Source organism: Malurus melanocephalus, unplaced genomic scaffold (assembly GCF_030028575.1).
Source record: "Malurus melanocephalus ecotype Western Australia unplaced genomic scaffold, MMel_1.1 scaffold_997, whole genome shotgun sequence".
NCBI classification, from domain to species: Eukaryota; Metazoa; Chordata; class Aves; order Passeriformes; family Maluridae; genus Malurus; species Malurus melanocephalus.
Window position 1 is genome coordinate 40,336 of NW_026624229.1, and position 22,266 is coordinate 62,601.

The 22,266-nt window shown below is 41.4% G+C and overlaps 1 protein-coding gene across 6 annotated transcripts in view; it reads left to right on the forward strand.

Moving 5' to 3' along the window:
- Nucleotides 1-3,417: 3,417 nt before the first annotated feature.
- BMAL1 (basic helix-loop-helix ARNT like 1) overlaps nucleotides 3,418-22,266 on the forward strand; it is a 20,034-nt gene continuing 1,185 nt past the window's right edge. Inside the window, exons 1-17 of one of the 6 annotated variants that reach the window (XM_057386568.1) lie at nucleotides 3,418-3,566; nucleotides 4,081-4,228; nucleotides 6,943-6,963; nucleotides 7,868-7,906; nucleotides 8,262-8,303; nucleotides 8,848-9,005; nucleotides 10,415-10,494; nucleotides 11,511-11,603; nucleotides 12,571-12,688; nucleotides 14,692-14,841; nucleotides 15,322-15,565; nucleotides 16,972-17,078; nucleotides 17,426-17,576; nucleotides 18,146-18,234; nucleotides 19,007-19,115; nucleotides 20,748-20,841; nucleotides 21,807-21,909. In XM_057386568.1, coding sequence (XP_057242551.1) covers nucleotides 4,089-4,228; nucleotides 6,943-6,963; nucleotides 7,868-7,906; nucleotides 8,262-8,303; nucleotides 8,848-9,005; nucleotides 10,415-10,494; nucleotides 11,511-11,603; nucleotides 12,571-12,688; nucleotides 14,692-14,841; nucleotides 15,322-15,565; nucleotides 16,972-17,078; nucleotides 17,426-17,576; nucleotides 18,146-18,234; nucleotides 19,007-19,115; nucleotides 20,748-20,841; nucleotides 21,807-21,909 — 1,738 coding nt within the window. In that variant the 5' untranslated portion in view covers nucleotides 3,418-3,566; nucleotides 4,081-4,088. Of the gene's footprint in view, nucleotides 3,567-4,080; nucleotides 4,229-6,575; nucleotides 6,685-6,942; nucleotides 6,964-7,867; nucleotides 7,907-8,261; nucleotides 8,304-8,847; nucleotides 9,006-10,414; nucleotides 10,495-11,510; nucleotides 11,604-12,570; nucleotides 12,689-14,691; nucleotides 14,842-15,318; nucleotides 15,566-16,971; nucleotides 17,079-17,425; nucleotides 17,577-18,145; nucleotides 18,235-19,006; nucleotides 19,116-20,747; nucleotides 20,842-21,806; nucleotides 21,910-22,266 lie in introns of those variants that run through there. The other 5 variants (XM_057386567.1, XM_057386572.1, XM_057386570.1 and 2 more) reach the window with 5 other exon arrangements.

Consider the following 22,266-nt stretch of genomic DNA (forward strand, 5'->3'; position numbering starts at 1 on the left):
CTGAAAACAAATCCTGTGGGAGTGCTGTAAAAATCYTGAAAGTGCAGAAAGGTTGTAACAGGGATGTTTTAACCACTTGCTGCTGTTGAATGGGACAATTCTTCCCTTTCCCCTCCTCTGACATGTCTCCTCCCCTTGCTTTGAGCTGCTTCTGGGTATCATCTGACCTTTCAGCAAGACAGTTGAGATTTCTRACCCCCCAGAAGACTCTGCCTTCTCTCGAGTTATTTTTCAGCCTGATGAATTCAACACACACTACAGACAGGCTCTGGGGACTTYATAAAAGCCTCTGCTGGAGTATTGAAAGGGGAATCTGGGGGAAGAGTGACAAGAGAATAAAAAAGGAGATAAAGCCATCGCTTTGGCACTAAGATGTTGTAGCAGCTGTTCTGTGAAACTTTGCTATGAGGTATTCAGCAGTATCTCATGCTTATCCTGAGCTAGACAATACAACTTTCTTCGAGCCATATTCTGATGGTTTTTCCCTTGATTTGCTCTATCAAGTCTTCATTGTATGCTGTAATTATGAAGCCTTAAACTGCCCATGATGCTGGCTTTAGTGAAGTGCACATTGTGGGGTGTTTGGGGCTCACCTTGAACATGTACYACATTGCACAGAAATTACAGTTTATCCACAGAAGAGAAGGAAGCATAAACGTAGCTAATGCTGTGGTAGAAACCAAGAGTATTCACTTAAACATTCAGTATATGGTATAACGAGCCATCTAACTGTACTTTTAATATCCTGCTAAAGGACTTGTTTGGGTTGTCATTGTGGTTTCATTGTCCCTGGAAAAGAAGGAGGCTGTGCTGCCATCCCTTTTCTTGTTCCATAGCAGTGTAAGCACTGCTCTTGGCTGGGCAGAGAGCTGTCAGCCCCAGCAATTCTGCTCAGAATGTGCTGTGTCAATATTAGTGCTGGCCCGGGGGCCTTGGAGCTTTCCCTGCTTCTCAGTGTTCTCTGTGGCACTGCTTCATGTGGCTCTCTGCGAAGAGCAGAGTGTGGGATCATGCCCAGTGTGAGCTGSCATAGCACAGCATTTCTGTGCTGCCTTTCTCAGCCTTAGCAGCAAATCACTCTTTAAAAACCTGGATTTCAGGAATGGGCGGCATTGTTGGCTCTGAAGCATTGAGCGAGACTGAAAATAACGTGTATCTTTTATAATGTTTGTTTGTTTATATGTTTTCCATAAAACATGCAAGTGCTAAGTTGTAGAAGTGTCAGCGTTTCACATGYTTGACTTGGATTCAACTGGCAAATAGTGGGACTTCAGGAGAGGAACTTGCTGAGCTTATTTATGGCAGTATTTACTGTTGCTCTACCAACACCACCTTTTCACAAGAGCTTGATTGTGATGTTTCCTTTTRATGGCTGCTCAGAATGAAATATGCAAACAGGCCAATATAACCTCACTTCAAAGAATAAGAGCTCAAAGGGTCTAACCTTGGCTGAGGAGAAGCTTTTACTAGATCAAGCCTTCAGTAATGGCTGCAAACTGGCACGATTTGCTGATCACAGGCTGCCAGGGGCTGGTGGATCTGTGAGGAGCGAGTGGGAAAAGAGTGACCTCAACCAGCAAACCTCATGTGGTGAGATGAATCTGCATATGAGAGGAAGCCATAGGGCTTTTTGTCTTCTGGGAGTACAGAGAGGAACATAAAAGTACCGTTCAAACCAAGCAGTATCAATCTGTTGGGAAGATGTGAGGTATTCTGACAGTGGTTCCTTAAGTACTGAGGGTAAAGGAAACTACCACTGCTTTAGTCCAGAGAGCTTCCTGTGATCCCTATGGAGTGTTCCATAATAAAGATTCTGATGCAGGAACTGCTGGTGACTTGCAGCATCATGCCCATGGATGCTGTTCTGCATCTTGAAATCATTGCAGGGACACTTTGAGTCCTCTGCTGCTGAGATGAAATCTCCCTGTTAGCAATGAGTGCACGTCAGGAGCCTCCAGCAGCAGCAAACTGCTGCTAGGCAAGATAAATAACCTCTCCTTCTGTTTTGTAGCAGTYTGTACTGTACACTTAACTCCAGCAATGGAGCACTGCTGCGAAGGGAAGTCTATGATTTCCTTTTTGGAGCTGTTTTTGGTTCAGTCATTACGCAGAGGGACAATGAGTGTCTCTTCAATGACTCCTTCAGGAAACCACGCCACAGTTTTCCTCYGTCATTGCGAAATTGGGCTTTTGAGATACGAGACACTTGTGATTCATAACGTTATGAATTGCATTTTTTTGAAGAATAAATCTGTGTACATTGGACATRGCTGCCTCTTGCCTGGGGGTACCCAGACCTGCTGGGGCTTGTGSAAAGAGGTCCTGACTCCGGGTGGGTGCTTGGCTCATGTAGTTGACCTACTTTAGCTGTGACCTTGATTTGCTCAGAGGTGTTTGTGCACTCGTGATCAGCTTTGCTGCATGATTAAGCTGGTCACGTGTCATCTAATTTTTTTTTTTTAAGGGGCAGACAGTAAGATTTCTTTTTACTGTCTCATTAGCCTTGTTATGAGGGATCAGAGGATGATGGAATGCAAGGAAGGGGAATCCTGAAGGAAGTAATCCCAAACAGGCTGTAGAGACAAACTCATGGATACAGTGAAATATCATTTGATTCTTCTCTACAAGAGAATTTAATCAGGAAATAGACCCCATAGCATTTTTTCAAATAGGTCCTCAGAGTACTTTGGCAACAAGTTTGGTATCATAAATGGAACATTTGAACTTTGCTTATGTATATGGGTAAATTTTGTGTTCCTTCTCAGAGAGAGTTTTTTCAGGCATTGAACATCCAGCAGTTGAAGGCTGAAAAGACAGTAAAATATTCAATTTCCCAGAATTTTAAGAAAGCCTTGTGGGAAAACATTTCTCTGAACTGTTCACTATTTAGTGGGGCATGTTGATTTTTGCTCTGATCATTGAGTTGACATTTTCTTAACTTTAAAACTCATTTCAAGAGACATGCATGGTTCTTAATTCCTGTCATGCTAAAATGTAGGACTGTGATTGTTAGAACTGGGTTGAGCATTTGGGACATGGTAGAGAAAGRGCTGATGGAAAAGAAATTGAGAATCCTGCTCTTCATTTTTTTCTGCTTAGATGGTCAAAACACTTGAAATAGCCATTCTGGCAGCATCTGACAACAAATGTGTTCATGATTGTGATCGTGTGATCATTCATTATGAGCAGAGGCAGTTTATGCTAAAACCTAAGAATGGTAAAAAAGGCCCAAGAGGAAGTGATGCCACAGAGGTTCTTTTTGCCCARAGCTTGGTCCATTGGAGATGCACATCCCGACTCTTTTGATGGATGGATAAAGCTTCTACACTTTGTAAAGAAATGAATACTTGCTCCCTGTGTTGGAAACATCTATGGCTTTTGTAAACTGTGTCTAAAACAATTCTTTTGAAGGTGTTTTTTAAGCTTGCTGGTTTTCTTCCCATTCAGGTTTTTGAAAGTATTTGACCAACAGAACATGAGGCATGGAAGAGTTCTAAGGTTATCAGCTGCTTTGGGCTGAGCATCATCATTTTTGTCCAAGGGGATTTAGGCTTCCAAGACTTCAGGTAAAACCTCTTCTATTGCAGTCAATGCTATTTATTTTCACAGGGTTTCTTCCAACCATGTAATTATTTGCAGTCTAGAGGATTAAATAATGAAGATTAAATTATTTGCATCTAGAGAATGAAAAAGCCAATTAGATTCATTAGTACCTGTAACTAGTCTTCTTAGACCAWCATTGGGTTATAATTTTGTTTATTTGTGGGGTCTGCTGTGTGGAGGTGTTTATTTCTATGGAAATATTCTGAATTCAGTGGAAATAGGAAAAAMAATTGTGTTACATGATGTGTTTTGAGAATGGTCATGGTTTGTGTGCTATATTCAATACATCAGTAACTGGGAAAGGAGAAATTCCTGTTATTTTTACAGCAAGAGGAAATCATAGAAACTGTGATTGTTGCAGTTTTTTTCAGAATGCTAAGTTTGAGATAACTTTTTAGGTTAAAAAYATGTGTTTGCTTATATTAATGCAGTGTTTTTTTTGGTTGGTGGGTTTTTTTRTCTCTTCCCTAATGTTAGGCAGTCCAATGGCAGACCAAAGGATGGACATATCTTCTACAATTAGTGACTTTATGTCACCAGACCCTGCTGACTTGATCTCCAGTTCCCTTAGCACTTCAGGAATGGACTGTAATAGGAAAAGAAAGGGAAGCTCAACTGATTATCAGTAAGTTGGATTTCTCTTGATTTAGCACTGCTAAAAGGAGGTGGTAACACAACAGTACAGTGGGAAAGACTAAAGAAATATTTATAGCAATTTTTAAATAACCTTTTCTTTACAACCTGCTTTAAAGGTTTTGATAAAGAAGAAGGCTACTATGCACTAAGAGGCAAGTTCATTATTTAATAATAAAAATTAGGCTATCATCTCAATGCAGCTAGAATTGAGGGCTATCACATGGGAGAAAAAYTTCTGGGTGATGGGGAAGTGCATTTAATACTGATGAAATGTACAGTGTGAAGGTTGATTATATTGACCATTTACATAGGAAATACAGTGTCTGACTAATAGAGGGGGAAGCTAATAAACTTATTGTGAAGTGGAAGCAAAACTAGGAATAGTTCCTTTTCTTCACCTATTTTTTGCCTATTTAGTCACTTCCTATCAATGTGCTGCCAACCTTTGCCTGATGAAGTTATTTTGGTCTCTCATTTGAATATGAATCTGAATAGKCTCTCTTTGGAGAGAGAGCTGCCTTTTTTTTAAAATCAGCTGGTTTAATCTTGCATTGATTCTYAGCTGTAGAAAGCARTCCCACCAACCCARCTCTGCTTTAGAACAGGGAAGGTCRTAGTAGAGTTTGCCAAACTCCCAGACCTGCAATGTCTCCATTGGGAACACCAAGAGCAACTTACTCACTGCAAGTCTCTGCATTGTAACTTTGCAAACTGTGGCTGCAGGGAACTTGTGAGTGGCCACAKCCATTATTCATCCAGCCACAGAGTCCATTTGTATGTCATTTAGCACAGATTTTATTGCTGGGGGCCTTTAGATTGTTGGCAGCTCTTTTTACAAGAAGGAGCAGAATTTTTAATTCATGCTGAGGGTAACAATTGAGAATTAGATTCCCTATGCATAGGGCTTCTTTTTAGGAGAACTTATGCACAAAACTTRAAATACTTCTCTGAACTGCCTTTAGTCTCCCTGAAAAGCAGATGTCTCTCTAGTCAAATCAACAAAATTCAGTGAACAGCCTCAATCTTACCAACTTCCTCTTCTCTAGAAAGGATTTCTCCATCTTTATTCCTCTGGGTAGGAAGCATTACTCAAGTCCTCTTTTCCAAAAGACAGCTTGTTCTTGTAAGTTATAATTCTGCCCTTCAGGTTCTGTGTGCATTTTTTTCAAATGTGTGAAAACACTGTTTCCTTGAATCCTTAGTAAAATAAGTTTACAACAGCTGTAGTCATACCACAGCTATGTTGTGTTGCAAAATAAATGGTGGCTGGGAAATGTTCCTCTTTGAAAGCAGAATTTAAGGTAGACTACCTTGATCCCTCTTTGTATATGTATGTATGGGAAAATGTTCAGAAATGCTACTGTCCCAACTTCTGCTGCTGTTAATGATTTTTTAACGAAAATTATCCAAGTGTCCAGTTTAATGTGTCACATACCAGTGAAGCCAGGGAWTAAGGGAGGCAGAACCAGTGGTTTMAAGTGATTCTTTGTTCACTTCTTGAGCTTCAGTACAAGCATGAGGAGGCATCAGTTGCACTTGCAGCTCTCCACAACCACTTTTTAGTTTTTTCTCCTGCAACTCCTCCAGGAAAATTCCTGCCCAACATATTGCTGTCACCTCAGCAAGAACTGGTCAAATGCTGTAATCCAAGACTTCGTGCACAGGATTATGACCAGTAAATTTCTTTTATTGAGAGCAATGTTTGCAATTAAATATTGCATGGTCTGAAAAACTGCCCTGATGCATTAGTGACTTATCTTGTGCATCTTAGATTTTGCTTTTTGGGTTTTTTTAACAATAAACATCCCAGAGCTAAAAGTGATGTCACAAGTGCTATTTAATTGTGAGCATCAGGAGTCAGTGGCTAAGACAGTAATTTGAATGTACAGATTGGGAGATAAARAAAATATTTAGCATTATTATCCTTKTAAAACTGATCRCAAAGATAAGTGATCTGAGAGTGCAGTGAGTAATACATGAAAGGCTACCATGTTTATTTTTAAGAAGGCTCATGTCCAGTGTTGAACAGGAATAGCTGGTATGTTAATGCTGAGATGAGAAGGCTTTTTCATAAGGCTTTTACAAAACATAGCTTTTTCTCATGGTAAAGCTCAGTGGTATTTCAGGTCACTTTATGGTCTTGAAGAGATGCCAGCAGTTAGTTTGCATGTAGAAATTCTGTTTAATTTCCTTATGGTATGATAAAGTCTGTATAAGGTTCAGCTTGGGACTTTAGACTAAAGCAAAATGTTCATCTGTCCTGCTGGGCGAGAATCAAAAACTGAGAAACTTGGGATACTTTATTTTTTATTTTTATTTTTTATTTCTGGCCTTAGAGTCCTCTGAAATCCCATTTATCTAACCACAAGGACAACACGCATAAAGCACAGATCTTTCCTTTCTGAAGATGAAACAATATCTCAATGATTTGATAACATATTTTAGGTTAGTTATTTTATTAGTTTTTCATGTTAAGTGTAATGAACTRTGCTCTCTCTTCTTAAAAAGCAGAATTATTCTTTCAGAAAGTAGWTTAATTTGAACAAGCTTGTTTCTTTAGAAGACACTCACTGCTATTGTCCTGTTTTCATTGTGCTTTTCATTTCAAATAGAGTATGAATTAGCTTGAGAATGTCAGCAGAAAATGTAAGACATTATTCTTTTTTCCTATATATGGTGTACTTTATTTTCCTTTCTTTTCAGACTCGATGGCTTTCCTTTTGAGTAAGTATAAACATTTCAGTAATTGGTTTCACTTGAAAAAGATGCCCAGTGTTTTTTCCTTGACTTCTGCTTCCATAGCCTTAAAATTTACAGRTAGAAATTAAACCAGAATGAGCAGGCCTAGGAATGTCCATTGAAGCACAGTTGTACAGATTTACATAAATCCAAACATTCTCTTCYTAATTATTTTGTCTTAAAAAACATGTTTAATCAGGCATTTAGCTTTTTTCACCAAGTACAGCTATGAAAACTTTTGCTTTCCYCTCCTGCTTAGTTTTGCACATATGGCTGCAATATTAAATTGTAATCAGGGGGATTTTTTCTATTCTTCATGCCTCCCTCCTTCCTTTTTTCTTCATGTTGAAACAAAAGCAAACCATGTACCTGCACTGAAAGTTGTACTCATKTCAAATGTGCCTCTTTAGTTTCATACTATATAAAAGAGACTTRTATTCTCTCCATCTTTGGCCATTTCCAGTGCTGTGTTTAGGTTATTACCATCTTCTACCTCAAAATTAACTACCATGAGGTGAGCTGAGGTATAGAACATACAGGCATCTGCACAAAGTTGGGTTTTCTTCCCCCATCTTTTCAGTTAACTGAAAAACATTTTTGTAACAGATGATATCTTTGAACTGCAGCATGTTTTACTGTCAAACACATCAAACTGTGCCATTTAGTGAGTTCTGAAGGAGACACAACTAATTTAAGAAAATGTTRTAATGTTACAAAAACCCCACATCCATCTCCCTTAGTCCTTCCAGGTTGTTGTTTWTGTGCTCCTGTTTTTGTATTTATGATTTAGAGATGGCAGGAGTACTTCATTCTGATTTTATGGTAGTTGGGTAACAGTTGTGCCCATCCTGCTGAATTTGTGATGCGTTGCTTTGTTCTGTTTCTGCAGGGAAGGTATGGATACAGATAAAGATGACCAACATGGAAGGTACTGTTGATAYAATCACTGAAATCTCAGTTCCACAGTTCTGACACAGAATCCTGTCTGTGGATCCTGTTCTCACTGTCACTGTGGGCACGTGTCCAAATTACTCCTGTGCTGGGATAAGGATTGCTTGTGTGTGAAAGATTGCTTCAACAAAATGCAGCAGACAAAGTAAAAAACCCTCCAAGTCTGAGGCACAATATGACAAATACTGATCCTTTCTGTAGAAAGGTTAAATAAACATTTAACAAATTCAAAAATCTAATAGTAATGAGGGTCAGTAGGTATGTGAGATGTAGTAAAAGAATTAGGTTGAGTGCTTTCAGTGCTGTAACTTTGTGATGTCATTTCTCAACAGATTGGAGTATGCAGACCAACAAGGCAGGATAAAAAATGCAAGGTAATGCTCTAAACAAGTATATTAAAAAGAATTCTCTCTTCCWTTTTGCTATGTATGAATTATTTGTGTATGTTTCTTCTGAATTTTTTTTCTAGCTTTGACCTTATTTTTCCATATCCTTGCACTGTTCACATTTTTCATAAAGTTTGCATAGAGTTTTGTGAAAATATTAACTTGGTGTGTAGCTTGGTTTTAGTCACTTCACTGCTGTTGATATTGAAGCCAGAWATGTTTCTGGTAGTGTTACATATTTCATCTTCTTTCAGACTCAATGGTGGGCTGTGAAAGTGCTAACAGTGAATCTTAATATGGAAAAATATAAACCTGTGTTGTATGGCCAACACTGGGTGTTGTTTTCTGGTAAACCAGAACGTTTCATGTTTGCTTGTAACTGKTTTTTACCCAAATAATGAACAGCAAATGTCTGAAGAATGTTGACTGTCCTTTTCACAAGGATAACAGGGGAGCTTCATTACCATGAGGAGGTTACTTTGGGCACTGTTTAATGTGCCTCATGTCCTGCTCTGTTTGTCCCTCTGTGCAGGGAGGCTCACAGTCAGATTGAGAAGAGGAGGAGGGATAAAATGAACAGTTTCATAGATGAATTGGCCTCRCTGGTGCCGACGTGCAATGCCATGTCCCGCAAGCTGGACAAGCTCACMGTGCTCAGGATGGCTGTCCAGCACATGAAAACACTACGTGGTGAGTTCCCTGGGGCTGCAGGCTGTTCCAAATGCTATTTCCCCAAAGCCACACTTTCTCTCACCCCTTCTTGCCCTTTGCCATATAGGAGTAAGTTAATTAATTTTGGAAGGACTCCTCCCCTTTTCTCAGCATCTGAATGCTCAGTACATCAGAGTGTTTTAGTTCATGGTTCAATAAATATCCTGATCTGGCTGGTGAACTTTGGGATGAGAAGAGAATGATTTTCCATCATCAGACCTATTGATCAGTGCTGCCAGAATCCACAGCAGCAGGGCAGGTGGGGAGAGGAGCAAAGGGCTTAAGCACACATTTGATTCTGGTGCAGCACTGAGCACTGCTGTAAGCAGGCAGTGTACCCAGTGTTGGATAGAGGTTACATTTTAGATCTGGTATTCCTACAGGACTTCTAAAGTGTTGTGTTTGTACCATTATCTCTGTGTGAAAGAATGGAGAGTACTTTGAAAGCTTAGTTTTGGTTTTTCTGACCAGTTTCTGTTGCAAGCACTTGAAGGGGAAAACACAGGTTTGGAAGAGTTGAGGTTGTTAAAAATTTCTTTGTGTTCCTAGAGCTTCATATAAGAGTGAATCAGTGCTTGGGTACAATTGAKGATGATGTTGAAAGCTTAAGTTTTCAAGAAATAGACCACAGAGAAAAGAAAGGGGTGCAGCTAATTGCAAAAAAGATCCTGCTGGTTGTTCWCATTTCTGGGAGAGCTGATGTCTTCAGTCATATTTAATCTGATGGTTTTGAAAGGCTTAATTCTTCTGCCACTGTCATTTGATGAGGTTAATAYTTCATAACACTTCAGTGGTTACTAATTTGACTCTCTTCTGCCTTTWTGAAGGGAATAGAATGAGAAGAATTACTCCTTAATAAATAGCTGCCTCACTTGTTGCCAATTTTGGGGTTCTGGCATTGTAAGATGATGTCATTGTAATGCTGGGTTTTATCTTTGGCTTGGAATGAGAGAACTGATTTGTAAGCTCCTAAGTGGTGATTTGTTTATGTGAACTTGTCATTTTTTACTGAGTTAGAAGGAGAAGAAATAGTTGGAACGTTTTCATTCTTTAATCTCTTATTTTTCTAATTTCTAATTCTGAGACTAGACCATAAATCAGGGACAGCCTTTGGGTTCAAAAATATGTCAAGGATACTTTTATATCTCAAAGGCATTTAATTTGCATTTCTACCTAATGCAGTGCTTGTGTCTTAGCAAAAAAGCTTCATCCTTTTTTAAGTTAATACCAACAGAGCTCATGTTGATAGTAAAACAAAACCAAAAAAGTGATTCTCTTTTAAACAACACCAGCAATGAACAACAGTCTGAGAAGGAGCCAAAGGAAAATTGCTCATTTAAGTGTGTAATAAATTGATGATATGGGAAGTGTTTGTTTGTTTTCTTTAGGTGCTACAAACCCATATACAGAAGCAAACTACAAGCCTGCTTTTCTATCAGATGATGAATTAAAGCATCTTATTCTCAGGGTATGTTCCAGCTTTTAATTAAGAGGTATTACTATCTGTGACTGTAACTCTTCCAAAGCACACCACCAGTATTTTTCTGCCTTGTATCTCAGCTGAAAAATGTTTTGATTATGGAGGATAATTAAGAAATCTTCAGCCTGCTTCATAAAGTCAATGAGTTTAATGATGACTAGCATTTCTTAATTTAAGCAGAAAGATTGAAGATGGAGATCTGAGGAAATTGATATTTTGATGATAACCATTAGAATCATCAGTCAGTTATTGCATAAATGAACCAAACTTACATAAATTGGGGTTTTTTTGCAGGCATGGGTTTACTTGCCATGATTTTCAGTGTACAGTGATACAATGAGCACCTTTTTTTGAGGTCACTGGTGTAACATGACTTAGTGTGTTTGGCTGCCTGCTGTTACACAGCTTTYATAGTGTGGAGAGCTTATCTCATTAATCAGGAGCTAAGTTCTTCAGTGGCTTGTGGAATTGTTAAAGCACTGCAGAGTCCAGATGCACTATGTGCAGAATTCAATTTCTGCAACTTTGTGACTCTAAAGATAGGTAATTGGGGCCTGAATCACATACATAAYTTGTATGTGACTGAAAGAGAGTACTGTGGAAACAGGAGTTAGTTGCCTCCAGGCACAGAAATAAATATCCAGGTTATGTTTGGCTTCTAAAAGAGGAGCTTTTTTAAATACAGTTAAAATAACATTTTAATTTGAAGGCATTATTAAACATAATCATAATATTATTGGACAAGACATGGGTTCTTTCTTCTCTTGAAAGTTATTTTACATTCTGGGCACAGTGCCCAGAATGATGCCAAAAATGTTTGCAGATGCGAAAAAACCTTCATTGTAATTTCACATTTTGCCTCTTGACTCAGTTATCTCTAAATGTTAAGRCAGCTCTCCTAGTGTAGAAATTCTGCTGTACACAAAGTGTTTTTAAAGGTTATTACCATGTAATGAGGATGGATAACTTAGGGTTTGACTTCTTTTTCCCCCTGCCCTAATTAGGCAGCAGATGGATTTCTTTTTGTTGTGGGCTGTGACAGAGGAAAGATACTGTTTGTTTCAGAATCTGTCTTCAAGATCCTCAACTACAGTCAGGTATTCTTTTCCATTTTAAATATGTTAGGTCTTAAAAGATTTTRGAGCTTTTTGATAGCTTTGCCTTTATCTGAGGGGTGGATATGAGAGAACAGTCTGTCTTGAAATCTGAGAGCTGTTGCAGAGGGAGCTTTTTTCTGCCATGTCATTAGAGAAGATTGTTTCTGGTTTCCATTCAAAGCAAGGAGGTGAAAAGGAACTAAATTTAATTCACTGATGGATGCATTCCACTCAGGGATTTACCCTCAGGGTTGCAAAGGCTTTACCTAATTGGGAGTGTAAGCAAATATTGAAAAATCAGTCTGGGCTTCTTCCAGTAGCTTCATGTGGATTTTTCAACTTAGCTTTCTTTCTGTCTGTTCTGGTTTTGCTTGCCTGCTTACTGATGGAAACTGGAAAGCAATTATATCAAAGCCAGGTTTTTAATATATGCTCAACATAAGGCTTAACTTGGACCATATATTGTGTAAATAATCTTCATTCCTTCTGTCATCTTCACTCCTTATCAAACTGAAAACCTGTATTAGCTKCAARGGTTTTCCTCAGCCAGCCTTTAGTWAGGTATRTACTCATATGTAAATAATGAAAGAGAACATTTTCAATTATATTTTCATTCAAATGTGTGGTAGAAAAGGTGAGACTGAGGAGAAACCAGAATATTTGGTGGTGGGGAATTTAGCATGCCAATTCTGCAAAACTCTTACTGAAAATGATGATGGAAATTACTGTGTAATGTATTCATAACTTAAATATACAGAGAAAACCTTCCATCAAATCATACTGTTTGATTTGGAAGGGACCTTTTAAAGGTCATCCAGTCCAAACYCRCTGCAATCAGCTGGATCTGGATGTTTGATATTCCTTGGTTAGACTACATGTAAAAGGATTATTCATGCTGGATGCTAAAATTAAGAGAGTATACTGAAGCCACTATTTTGCTTTTTGACTGAATGTTCAATCTCTACAGAATGATTTGATTGGTCAAAGTTTATTTGATTATCTCCATCCTAAAGACATTGCCAAAGTGAAGGAGCAGCTCTCTTCYTCTGACACGGCGCCACGAGAAAGACTCATAGATGCAAAAAGTGAGTGTTGCCACCTTTGGGAAAAGWATTGCCTGACCAGAGCACCACTTCTGGGGTTTTACCTCCTGTCASTATGGGGATGTGGGGATGCTGTCTGCACTGTCCCATGCCAAGGAAGCTTTGACTTAAAGACAGGAAGAAACAAACAAAAAAAAAAAACAAATTTAAAAAAGCGTGAAACAGGTACTGGAAGCTGTTGGGTTTGGCATGCACTGTGGCACAGATGCATTGCTGGAACTGGCTTCACCTGTCAGGTATCCTCTCCTTTCCAGGCATCAAAGCTTTAACTTCTTCCATTAGAACATATAAAGCATTTGTTCTAATCCATCATTCCAAATGGTTGGAATGCACTCAGTATTATACTGGTAGTCCTTAGCTGTCAGCTGAGATAGAGGATTCATCTTATTTATCTATTTATTTATTGCTTAATGCCACTTCCATCAATGACCCAGCCTTTCTCTTAGAAGATTTTTAATCTTGGAATTATGTCCTGCTGTCTCTTAGCTCTGTTCCATTCTGGTATTTTAAATATCTCTGCTGYTTTTGAGGTGAGTGGGTGTTTAATTCCCTCTCATAACAGGAGTCTGCATTGCTTAAGTGCAAGGTGGTATCTTACAACTCCAAATTTCCAGGTCATTAAATCTCATGCTTGTCAGGAGCAGAAATCTCCTGGATCTCAGCTCACAGAAGCCACCAGCTCAACTTCAAAAACTGAAGTTGAGAGAGATCATTCGAGGGCAGGGAGCCTGGAGGCTTCAGCACAATCAGCTGAAGTTTTTTCTGGCTCCTGGTTTCATCGGTTGTCAAGCATGAATATCCAGTGCTGCCTTTTTTTTTTTTTTTTTTTTGTATGCCTCTGACAAAGTTAGGGCAAAAATAAATACTATGAATTACAGTCTTCCCATCTGCTATGATAGACGGATTGGTAGAATTTCAAGAACTCATCCTGGTGAGGAGTACGAGGATGCATGCACGTATTTATTTTTGTGTTGGCATGAGTAACTCAGCACAGCTTGTACTCTCACCATGCTACAGTGWGGAGGATATGGGGTACAGGGCATGCTGACCTCCTGGAGATCACCTCGTTCCAGGGTAATTTTAAAGGAGGCACACTTCCCACTAAAATATTGAAATTCTTCCTCGTTATGTTAAAATCTCACAAGGCCTGAGAAGATTTTTTTTCATGTTGGCAGCCGTTTGATTTTACACATCCCCATGTAGAAATGGTACAGTGGATGGCAGGCTGGGGAAAAGCTCCTGTGTGTTTGGAATCTGCCATCATCCCTTGGAGCAGTGGCTGTGCTGATACCAGAAAAGCATCCCATGTCTTCCCAGAGCCCTGTTGGTACCAGCACTCTGCTGTGGGCTCAGAGTGATGTCTTTTGGTTGTTTTTCCCACAGAAAAGACTCTCCTGTGACAATATGATAAAGGTCAGGATTTGCTCTTAGGGCATGTCCACTTGCACTTATTTCTGCAAGGCAAGAGGGACTTCTTAGACTCTAAAGGACTTGGGGATTTGCAGTCCCTGTGTAGGTCCCTGCTACCTTTTTTCTTCCTTCCATCCCTGGAATATCATTGGGGCTCTTCTGGTCTACAGGTGCATGTGTGTTGTGATAGAAATTGCCAGTCTGAAGGGTCAGGAGCCTCCTKAGTGTGTGTGTATGGAATTCTGTTCTGGCTACAGGCAAGTAATCTCTCTGGTTTTACTGGGTTCAGGGAAATCACAGTGTTTATTACAGCACTTGTGTGGATTTGCCCAATCTCTTGCTAATCTTTGCACTCAGGGCCCTGTTCTCAGCTCACTCAGTGTTTCCACAGCAGAAAGTGGCAGCATTGGTGTGGTCACTTGGCTCCTGCACAGTCACGTTCACAAAAACCTCCAAAGCAGGACTTGTGTGCAAAGCCCAGTGAGGTGGCAGCTTTGTGGGGTTTGTGGGGTTTATGGCCCAGCCCTGGTGAGGTGACCCTGCAGCTGACACTGTCCCCACCCCGTGTTCCACAGCCGGCCTGCCCGTCAAGACAGACATCACCCCCGGGCCCTCGCGCCTCTGCTCGGGGGCACGGCGCTCCTTCTTCTGCAGGATGAAGTGCAACAGACCCTCTGTCAAAGTAGAAGACAAGGATTTCCCCTCCACCTGCTCAAAGAAGAAAGGTAACCATCATGCTTTTATTGCCAAGGCCAGCACGCCTTTTTTTATACCATCGCTCATTTGCAGTGGTCACRTTTTTTATATTTATTGATGTTGAGGGCTGTGTYGCTTCTGCAACRCTTCCAGGGATGGTGACTTCACCACTTCCCTTTCCAGTGCTTTTCAGGGAGGAAATCCTTGCTGATGTCCAAGCTGAGCCTCTCCTGGCACAGTTGAGGCTGTATCCTCTTGTSCTGTCACTGGTTCCAGCTGGCTGCATTCTCCTTGCAGGCAGTTTTAGTGTGATAAGGCCTCCCCTGAGCCTCCTCTTCTTCAGGCTAAACACCCCCAGCTCTTCCTTAGTGAAGAATATCCCAAATTTCCTGCATAAGACAAGACATTAGCAGAACTGAAGTTCTCCAGAGCTGTCTCCATGACCTAACTGCTTTCTTGGGTTTTGTTGGTTTGTTTTTTGGTTTTTTTTTGTTTTCTTTTTACAGCAGACCGCAAAAGCTTTTGCACTATTCATAGCACAGGCTACTTAAAAAGCTGGCCTCCAACAAAGATGGGACTGGATGAAGATAACGAGCCTGATAACGAGGGCTGTAATTTGAGCTGCCTTGTTGCCATTGGGAGGCTCCATCCCCACGTGGTGCCCCAGCCCGTGAACGGAGAGATCCGGGTGAAACCCACGGAATACGTGTCCCGCCACGCCATCGACGGGAAATTTGTCTTTGTAGATCAGAGGTGAGAATTCCTTCAACAGCTTCCACATCAGCATCCAGTGCTGCCTCACTGATAGCTTCTCTTGCTGCAGTGTAAATACCATTGGGAAAATCAATTCCTGTCCTCTTTAGCTTTTTATTGCACACTGAGTTGGGTTTGAGATGGAGCTCAAAGCTGTTACTATGCTTTTACTTAGTGTGACTGATTAAATTTAAAAAAATCCCCCAAACWTCCAAAAATATGGCAAAATAACCCCAGGATAATTTCTGACAATTCATTAAGGGGGTTTTGGATATGTGTAATCCTCAGAAGAAAATGTTTTGCAAGTGGACTCTAATTACTACCTATGTTATTTGAAACCTTTTGCAAACACTCCACAGTGAAGTGACTGCAGAGGCTGGGTTAGGCTTTGCTAGCWTGTACACTTATATAACTCTTTACTAGGACACATTCTGCTCCATTAATGCTTCTCTGTGTGATCTTTTGTGTTTGTTAGAAKAAAAGCTTTTCTCAAGGTTTATCTCTTGGATATGGTTTGAGAATTTGTGCCACTGTGGTATCTGCTTTCAAATATCAATTTATTAGCTAAAAGGCTAATTCTTTTCCAAAAGAAATGACTTGAATTTTCTTAAGTAGGAGGCASATATGACCTGGGTATTTCAATCTGTGAAAATTGCTGGAATTGTCAAGGGAAAATAGGAAGCTGAAGGTTGTTAATAGAGAGGTTATGCTGGGCTGGCTGCAGAGGGGCTGCTTGATTCCCTTCTTTGTCAAAAGGCAATGAGAGTGCCCAGATGAGACTGTTCCAGTTTCCCTGTGGCTTTGGCTCAGTTGCTCAGAGGAAAAGCCCAGATCCAAACTCTGACAGAAATCTGCCTGCTGGAGTTGGTCTCTGGGGAGTCAGCTGATCTTTAGTGCCCTTTGAGAGGAAGTGGAGGGGAATTACCAGAGGAAATGCAGTAAGGACAACATTTATTTTTTTCTGTTGCCTTTCACGTTTGGAGTGGTTGGGTTTGTGGGTTTTGGTTAGGTTGTTTGGTGGTTTTGGTTTTAATTTGATAGAAAGCTTTTGAAAATACCAACTCTTGAGTGCTCGGAGCTGGTGCTCGCTCTGGGAGCTGKGGGAGCATTTGTAGCTTTCTGTTGCTCAGAAAATGCCATTCTGTCTTATTTATAGACAAGTTTTATTTTCARAAGATCAGAATATTCCCCTGATGTGTAATTTAGAAGCATTTCTAAAATAGTGAGACTCAGAAAACGTTGACCCATTGGATTTAAACACAAATTTCTAAGCTGAAAATTCCTTTCCGCATTAATTGAGCCTTACCCAACCTCAGTGTGAGCTTTAGGAATCTCTGACTAATGCTTCAACTTGAAAAGATTTTTTTTTTCTTTCTTTATTTTCTTCCTCTCCCTTCCTCCCCCAGGGCAACAGCCATCCTGGCATACTTACCCCAGGAACTTCTAGGTACTTCGTGTTATGAATATTTTCATCAAGATGATATAGCACATCTTGCAGAATGCCATAGACAAGGTATGATTRTTAATAATTCAGGAAGGAAATTTTGGGAACAAAATATTGGGAACATTCGTTGTGTATTAAGAAAACCAAACAAACTTGAAAAGATTGGGTATAGCTGTTTGCAAATGCTTTAGTCAGGAACATTGTGCTGCATGTGCCAAACACTGGGATTATCTTAGACTTGCATGGATTTGTGGGGAATATTTGAGATTCAGGATGGGTGAGGGGGATGAGGCAGGAATAGCATTTTTCTTGAGGGGTGAGGGGAGGAATTACCTAGATTTTCCCTGAAGAGGGCTCTGTTTCTGTTATTGTGCTTCCTGTTTGACACAACTCACTTGCTTTCTGCCTGTCTTCAGTTTTGCAGACAAGAGAAAAAATTACAACTAACTGCTACAAGTTTAAAATAAAAGATGGCTCTTTTATTACGTTGCGGAGTCGCTGGTTCAGTTTCATGAACCCTTGGACCAAAGAAGTAGAATACATTGTCTCCACAAACACTGTCGTTTCGTAAGTGCTTTTCTCTCAGCAGATGCCCAGAAATGTGATTGCTTTGCCCTTTTCTCACATGACATTTGACCTAAATATGTGCACACCTTCTATATGACAAGAGGTGTTTTCTCCAGATAAARCATGGGGGAGAGGGGGTTTAGTTTAACAATTGCAGTGATTTAATATCTGGTTGTTAAAGCCTGCTGGAAATAGAAATACTTTCTTTCTTTTGGAAAACCTGGGATTCAGGGTAGGGTCATACAGGACATTTCTTAGCTTTGGCAGGTGCTTCTTCCCCCCACCTTCTTCTTGAGGTGCCTTCTCAGCAGAATAATCACTGGAGAGGAATTCTCTGGTCAGAGCAGCCCTTGGGGTCCTGCCCTGCACACTCTGAGGTGGAACAGGGCAGTTCCATTTGTGTTTTTATGCAGCCCTGGCTTCACTGGGCTGACACTGACTCACACTCCCCAAACCCTGAGGCATTCCATACTGAAGCTAGCACCATGACTGGGGGTTTTTAATTACTGAGAGGGTTTTCAGCCTGTAGGGTTTCCTCTCACTGATTGTTCTAACCCTTAACTCCACAGCACTACAGTCCTGGAGAGTGGAGATGCAGCTTTTCCCCAGCTGGCAGCATCCCCACACAGCATGGACAGTGTGCTCCAGTCTGGAGAAGGTAATTCCTGWGCTCAGAATTATTGTCTGTCAGGCCTTGGAGCAGCTCAGCCTCCTGCACTGACTGCTGCACTTGTGCACTGAGAATTTGTAAACATCCTAAGGAAAATAAGGTTTAGTTTTGGGTCTGAGCCATGCCTGCTGTTGTTAAATGTGCATTTCCAAAAGCAGGCAATTCTCCCTTCTAGATAAACAATACTGAGGCCTTTSCTGCCCTCTCAGTGTGATCTTTTCTCTGCCCTGGAGTGTGTCAGTCTCCTCTCTGACAATCCCCCAAGTGCTGTGCAAGTGCCAAATCACATTTCAATACAGCTCCTAACTGTTCAAACCTCACTTTCCCCTGCACTTTTCAATTCCTGCAGTTCCTGCAGTGGCTTTATTTGCAGTCACCAGGTACCTCGGGCTTATCCCACATTGAATGGAATATGCAGTGGCAAGTTCTGGACACAAAGCAGAGAACAAACATGTTTGGAGAAGAGCCTGTCTGGGCACAGAGCAGCTCTGAGCAACTGTTCTGTACCAGCTCTGAACAAGAGGCAGCAGCAGATGCTCAATTCTGAAAAAGAGCAACAGCCACATCCTGAGAGAGTTGGGATCTCAGAGAGTTGGGGTCTCTGAGACACTCAGTACAAACCAGAGCTTTCCATGCATTTGAAGCCCCTCACCAGCTGCTGGAACTGTAAATAAATCCAGTTCAGAAGGTCCTGCTGCTGGTCTAAACCTAAACACAAATGCTTTGTGGAGAAGATTTGCAAGCTCTTATCTCATTTCAGGTGGCCCCAAAAGGACCCATCCCACTGTGCCTGGAATTCCAGGTGGAACAAGAGCTGGGGCAGGYAAAATAGGGAGGATGATTGCTGAAGAAATCATGGAGATTCACAGGTAAGAGAAAATGGTCTGAGAGGACAATCATTGCTTTGTTATTGTTCTTTAAGAGGAATTATTCTTTAGGMGGAAATTAAGGAAGTCTGTGCCCAGGCTGAATAAGGAATGATCCAATTGTATTTTATAGACAGCTGCAGATTCCTGTTCAGCATCCCTGAATACAAAAGCACAAAGTTACAGCCTTCAAGCTTTCTGTTGCAAAAGACTGATACTGGAACTCTTCTGCAGTGGTGATGATTTGTTTACCAGAAACAGGAGTTAAAAAGAGCAGCTAACTAGAAACAAATCCATTCCAGGCTGTTCTTTTCCCCGTGACTTAAGGCTGTGAGTGGCACAACCTCCAAATGCCAAAGCTATTGAGCGTGTGCCAGAAGAGCAATGTTTTGTGTTTGTGGGATCCACTCGGATGCTTTCAGAGTTGTTTTAGATGTGCATGATGAGCTTGTGCAGCTCCCCTGGAGCTCCTGGAGCCAGGACACAGTGCAGGATGTGGGGCTGGGCTCAAACACAGCTCTTGGAGCCCATTTCCTGAGGGACTGTGGGGATCCTCTGCTGCTTTGTGTGAGCAGCTGCTTTCAGTGGCTACCACTTCATTTCTCTTGGCTAAAAATCCCTGTTCCTCACGGATTTCTTCTTGGGAACTGTGTTCCCTTTCCTGTAAAAGTGGTCTCACCCAGCAGCTGTTCAGTGKTAGCAGATTAACCAGACTGAGCTTTAATTCAGGAACACATTCAGGCTGTTTCCCGTGGTTTAGTTCCTGCTGCAGGCAGAGATTCCCTTCATCCTCATTAAGGGAACAGCAGCCCCATCCCTAAGGCTTTGTTCCAGCATGTAGGAATAGGAAAAAGGGGAAAGAGGAGAAGAAAAAAAACAAGGCAGAGCCAATACTTTGAAGCTTCACCATCCCTTTGAGTAGCTGTAAAACACTTAATTAGCCCAAGTGAGTGTAGTAGTGCAGTTACCACCCATGTTTGCATTTTGGTTCAGACCCTGGGTTAGTTCCAGCCTCCTTCAGCAGCTGYTTTCCAAAGCTGCCTTCTGTTCAGCTTTCCCAGGGGAACTCTGCCAAGGAGAAGATTCCCATTTCCAGTGCTTTTCTCTGTAACTACCCCTCCTCCCTTTGGTTCTACAGTCAGCATGTTATTCATTATTAGATATTTGATCAAGCTATAGAAAATGGAAGTGAACCACACTGCTTTGAGCAGTTAAAACAATCCAGTGCCCGGTGTAATTCTGTAGCAGGAGCACACTGAAGGGTCTGGGTTATGTGACTGAGGCAGCTGGAATTCTTAACTGTGGAAATTGAAATAAAATACCAAAAGATGAGGCTTTCCTTAGCAGCCAGTGCCTTTTCCTTCTGACCCTGTGAAGGCTGTAGAGGAAGAAAACCAGGGAGAAGGTAAAGCCTGTAGACCAGGCAGGCTGGATTTACACAGGACTGTTGATCTGSCTGCAAATAAAAGCATTGCTGCTCCTGCTGGCTTGAGAAACACAGAAAAAGGGAGGAAATTACAAAAATGAAGCTCATGCTTTCAGCACCTTATGGCATCTGAGACTAAAGTCAGCATTTGAAACTCCCAAGTGTCTGAGTTGCTTATAAATCCATGCCCTTTTTTATCCCTGTTTTAGGATAAGGGGATCATCACCTTCCAGCTGTGGCTCAAGTCCTCTGAACATCACCAGCACCCCCCCACCAGACACATCCTCACCAGGAGGGAAGAAGGTGAGAAGGAAMTGCACCCCAATCTCGGGGATTCATGGCAGGGAATGTGGGATTGTGCTGATGGGAACCACTCCTGCTGTTTGGCTGCAGTGCTGATGGAAACAAAGCTCTGCAGTGYTCCCAACCTCTGTGCAGCTCTGCCTAAAGGGCAGAGAGCAGCAGTTCCCAACACCAGCAGTGTTTGAAATCCACCTCCCCTCTTGGTTATGTTTTTTCAGTGGAGCTTCAAGAACAGCTCTTCTGATCTCTCTCCCCTCCAAAAACTCTCTTAACACCCCGTGCTGGTGAACACTTGAAGTGCTGGAGCACCTGAGTGAATCCTCCAGTGTTCCAAACTGCTGCAGAGTGGAACAGGACAATTCCTGGGCACTCAGGGGTTATTTTTAAATCAGCACCGTGCACCTGCCCTGCTTAAGATTGCTTGAGTAGCACTCAGGTGCCATTTATCAGCACTGAGCCACCTGAACACTTGTCCTGGCTGCTTCCAGGAATCTCTAAATGCTTACAGAAATCTTGTCCAAGGCAAGAGCACTTATCCAGATCCTTATGCACTGCTTCAGCCCTACTTAACCTTTTTTCTCGGGAATTGTGATGACAATACGTAAGAATTGCTTGTACTGGGACAGTAAATATTTCTGTCTATTCCCAGCTCTCTTCGTTCTTGAAATAAACCTACAAGTTGTAACARTTACAATTCTAGTAACAGTTACTATTGCTGCTTGTGCCTTACAGTATTCAACGTGTGCAGAGTAGGGGCTGCTGGAATGGCATAAAGGAAAATACAGGGGGAGGGTTGGGTTTTATTGATATTGATATTTTCTCCTTGTTTTGAAGTGTGTTTGTTATAAACCACTGGGGTGTTTTGGGAACTCCTCCTACCCTATATTAAAACCCCCAAGATAGGACAATTTAAGATTTAATGCGCCATTTCATGCTGTTTTATAGCTTCTGTTTTGTCTTTCAAGATCTTGAATGGTGGCACTCCAGACATTTCTTCAGCTGGGCTGCTGTCTGGGCAAATCCAGGATAATTCTGGTTACCCRTATTCTGACAACTCCTCGATCCTGGGTAAGTGAAGTCACCCATGAACATCCTCAGTGCCAGCTAAACACACATGGACATTGGAACGAGATCAGCAGTAAATTCCTTTTAGCATCTGCAGCTCTGGTGGTGCACAAAGCCATAGCCAAGCACTGTGTGTGCCATGGGGGCACCTGGCAGCCTTTTTGCACACTTGCTTTCTATTGGAAATTTTCTTAGACAGTACTTGGAAGCCTCTTTTGCTGAATCAGTGTGAATGAGCTCAGCTCCTCAATGGCTTTTTCTGAGTGCTTCCAAAGGGCTGAAGGAGCAGGGATGTTGAGGCAGAATCGTGTTTGAGGCTGTCCCTGTGCTATCCCTGCTGCTGCAGCCCAGGGCTTGCAC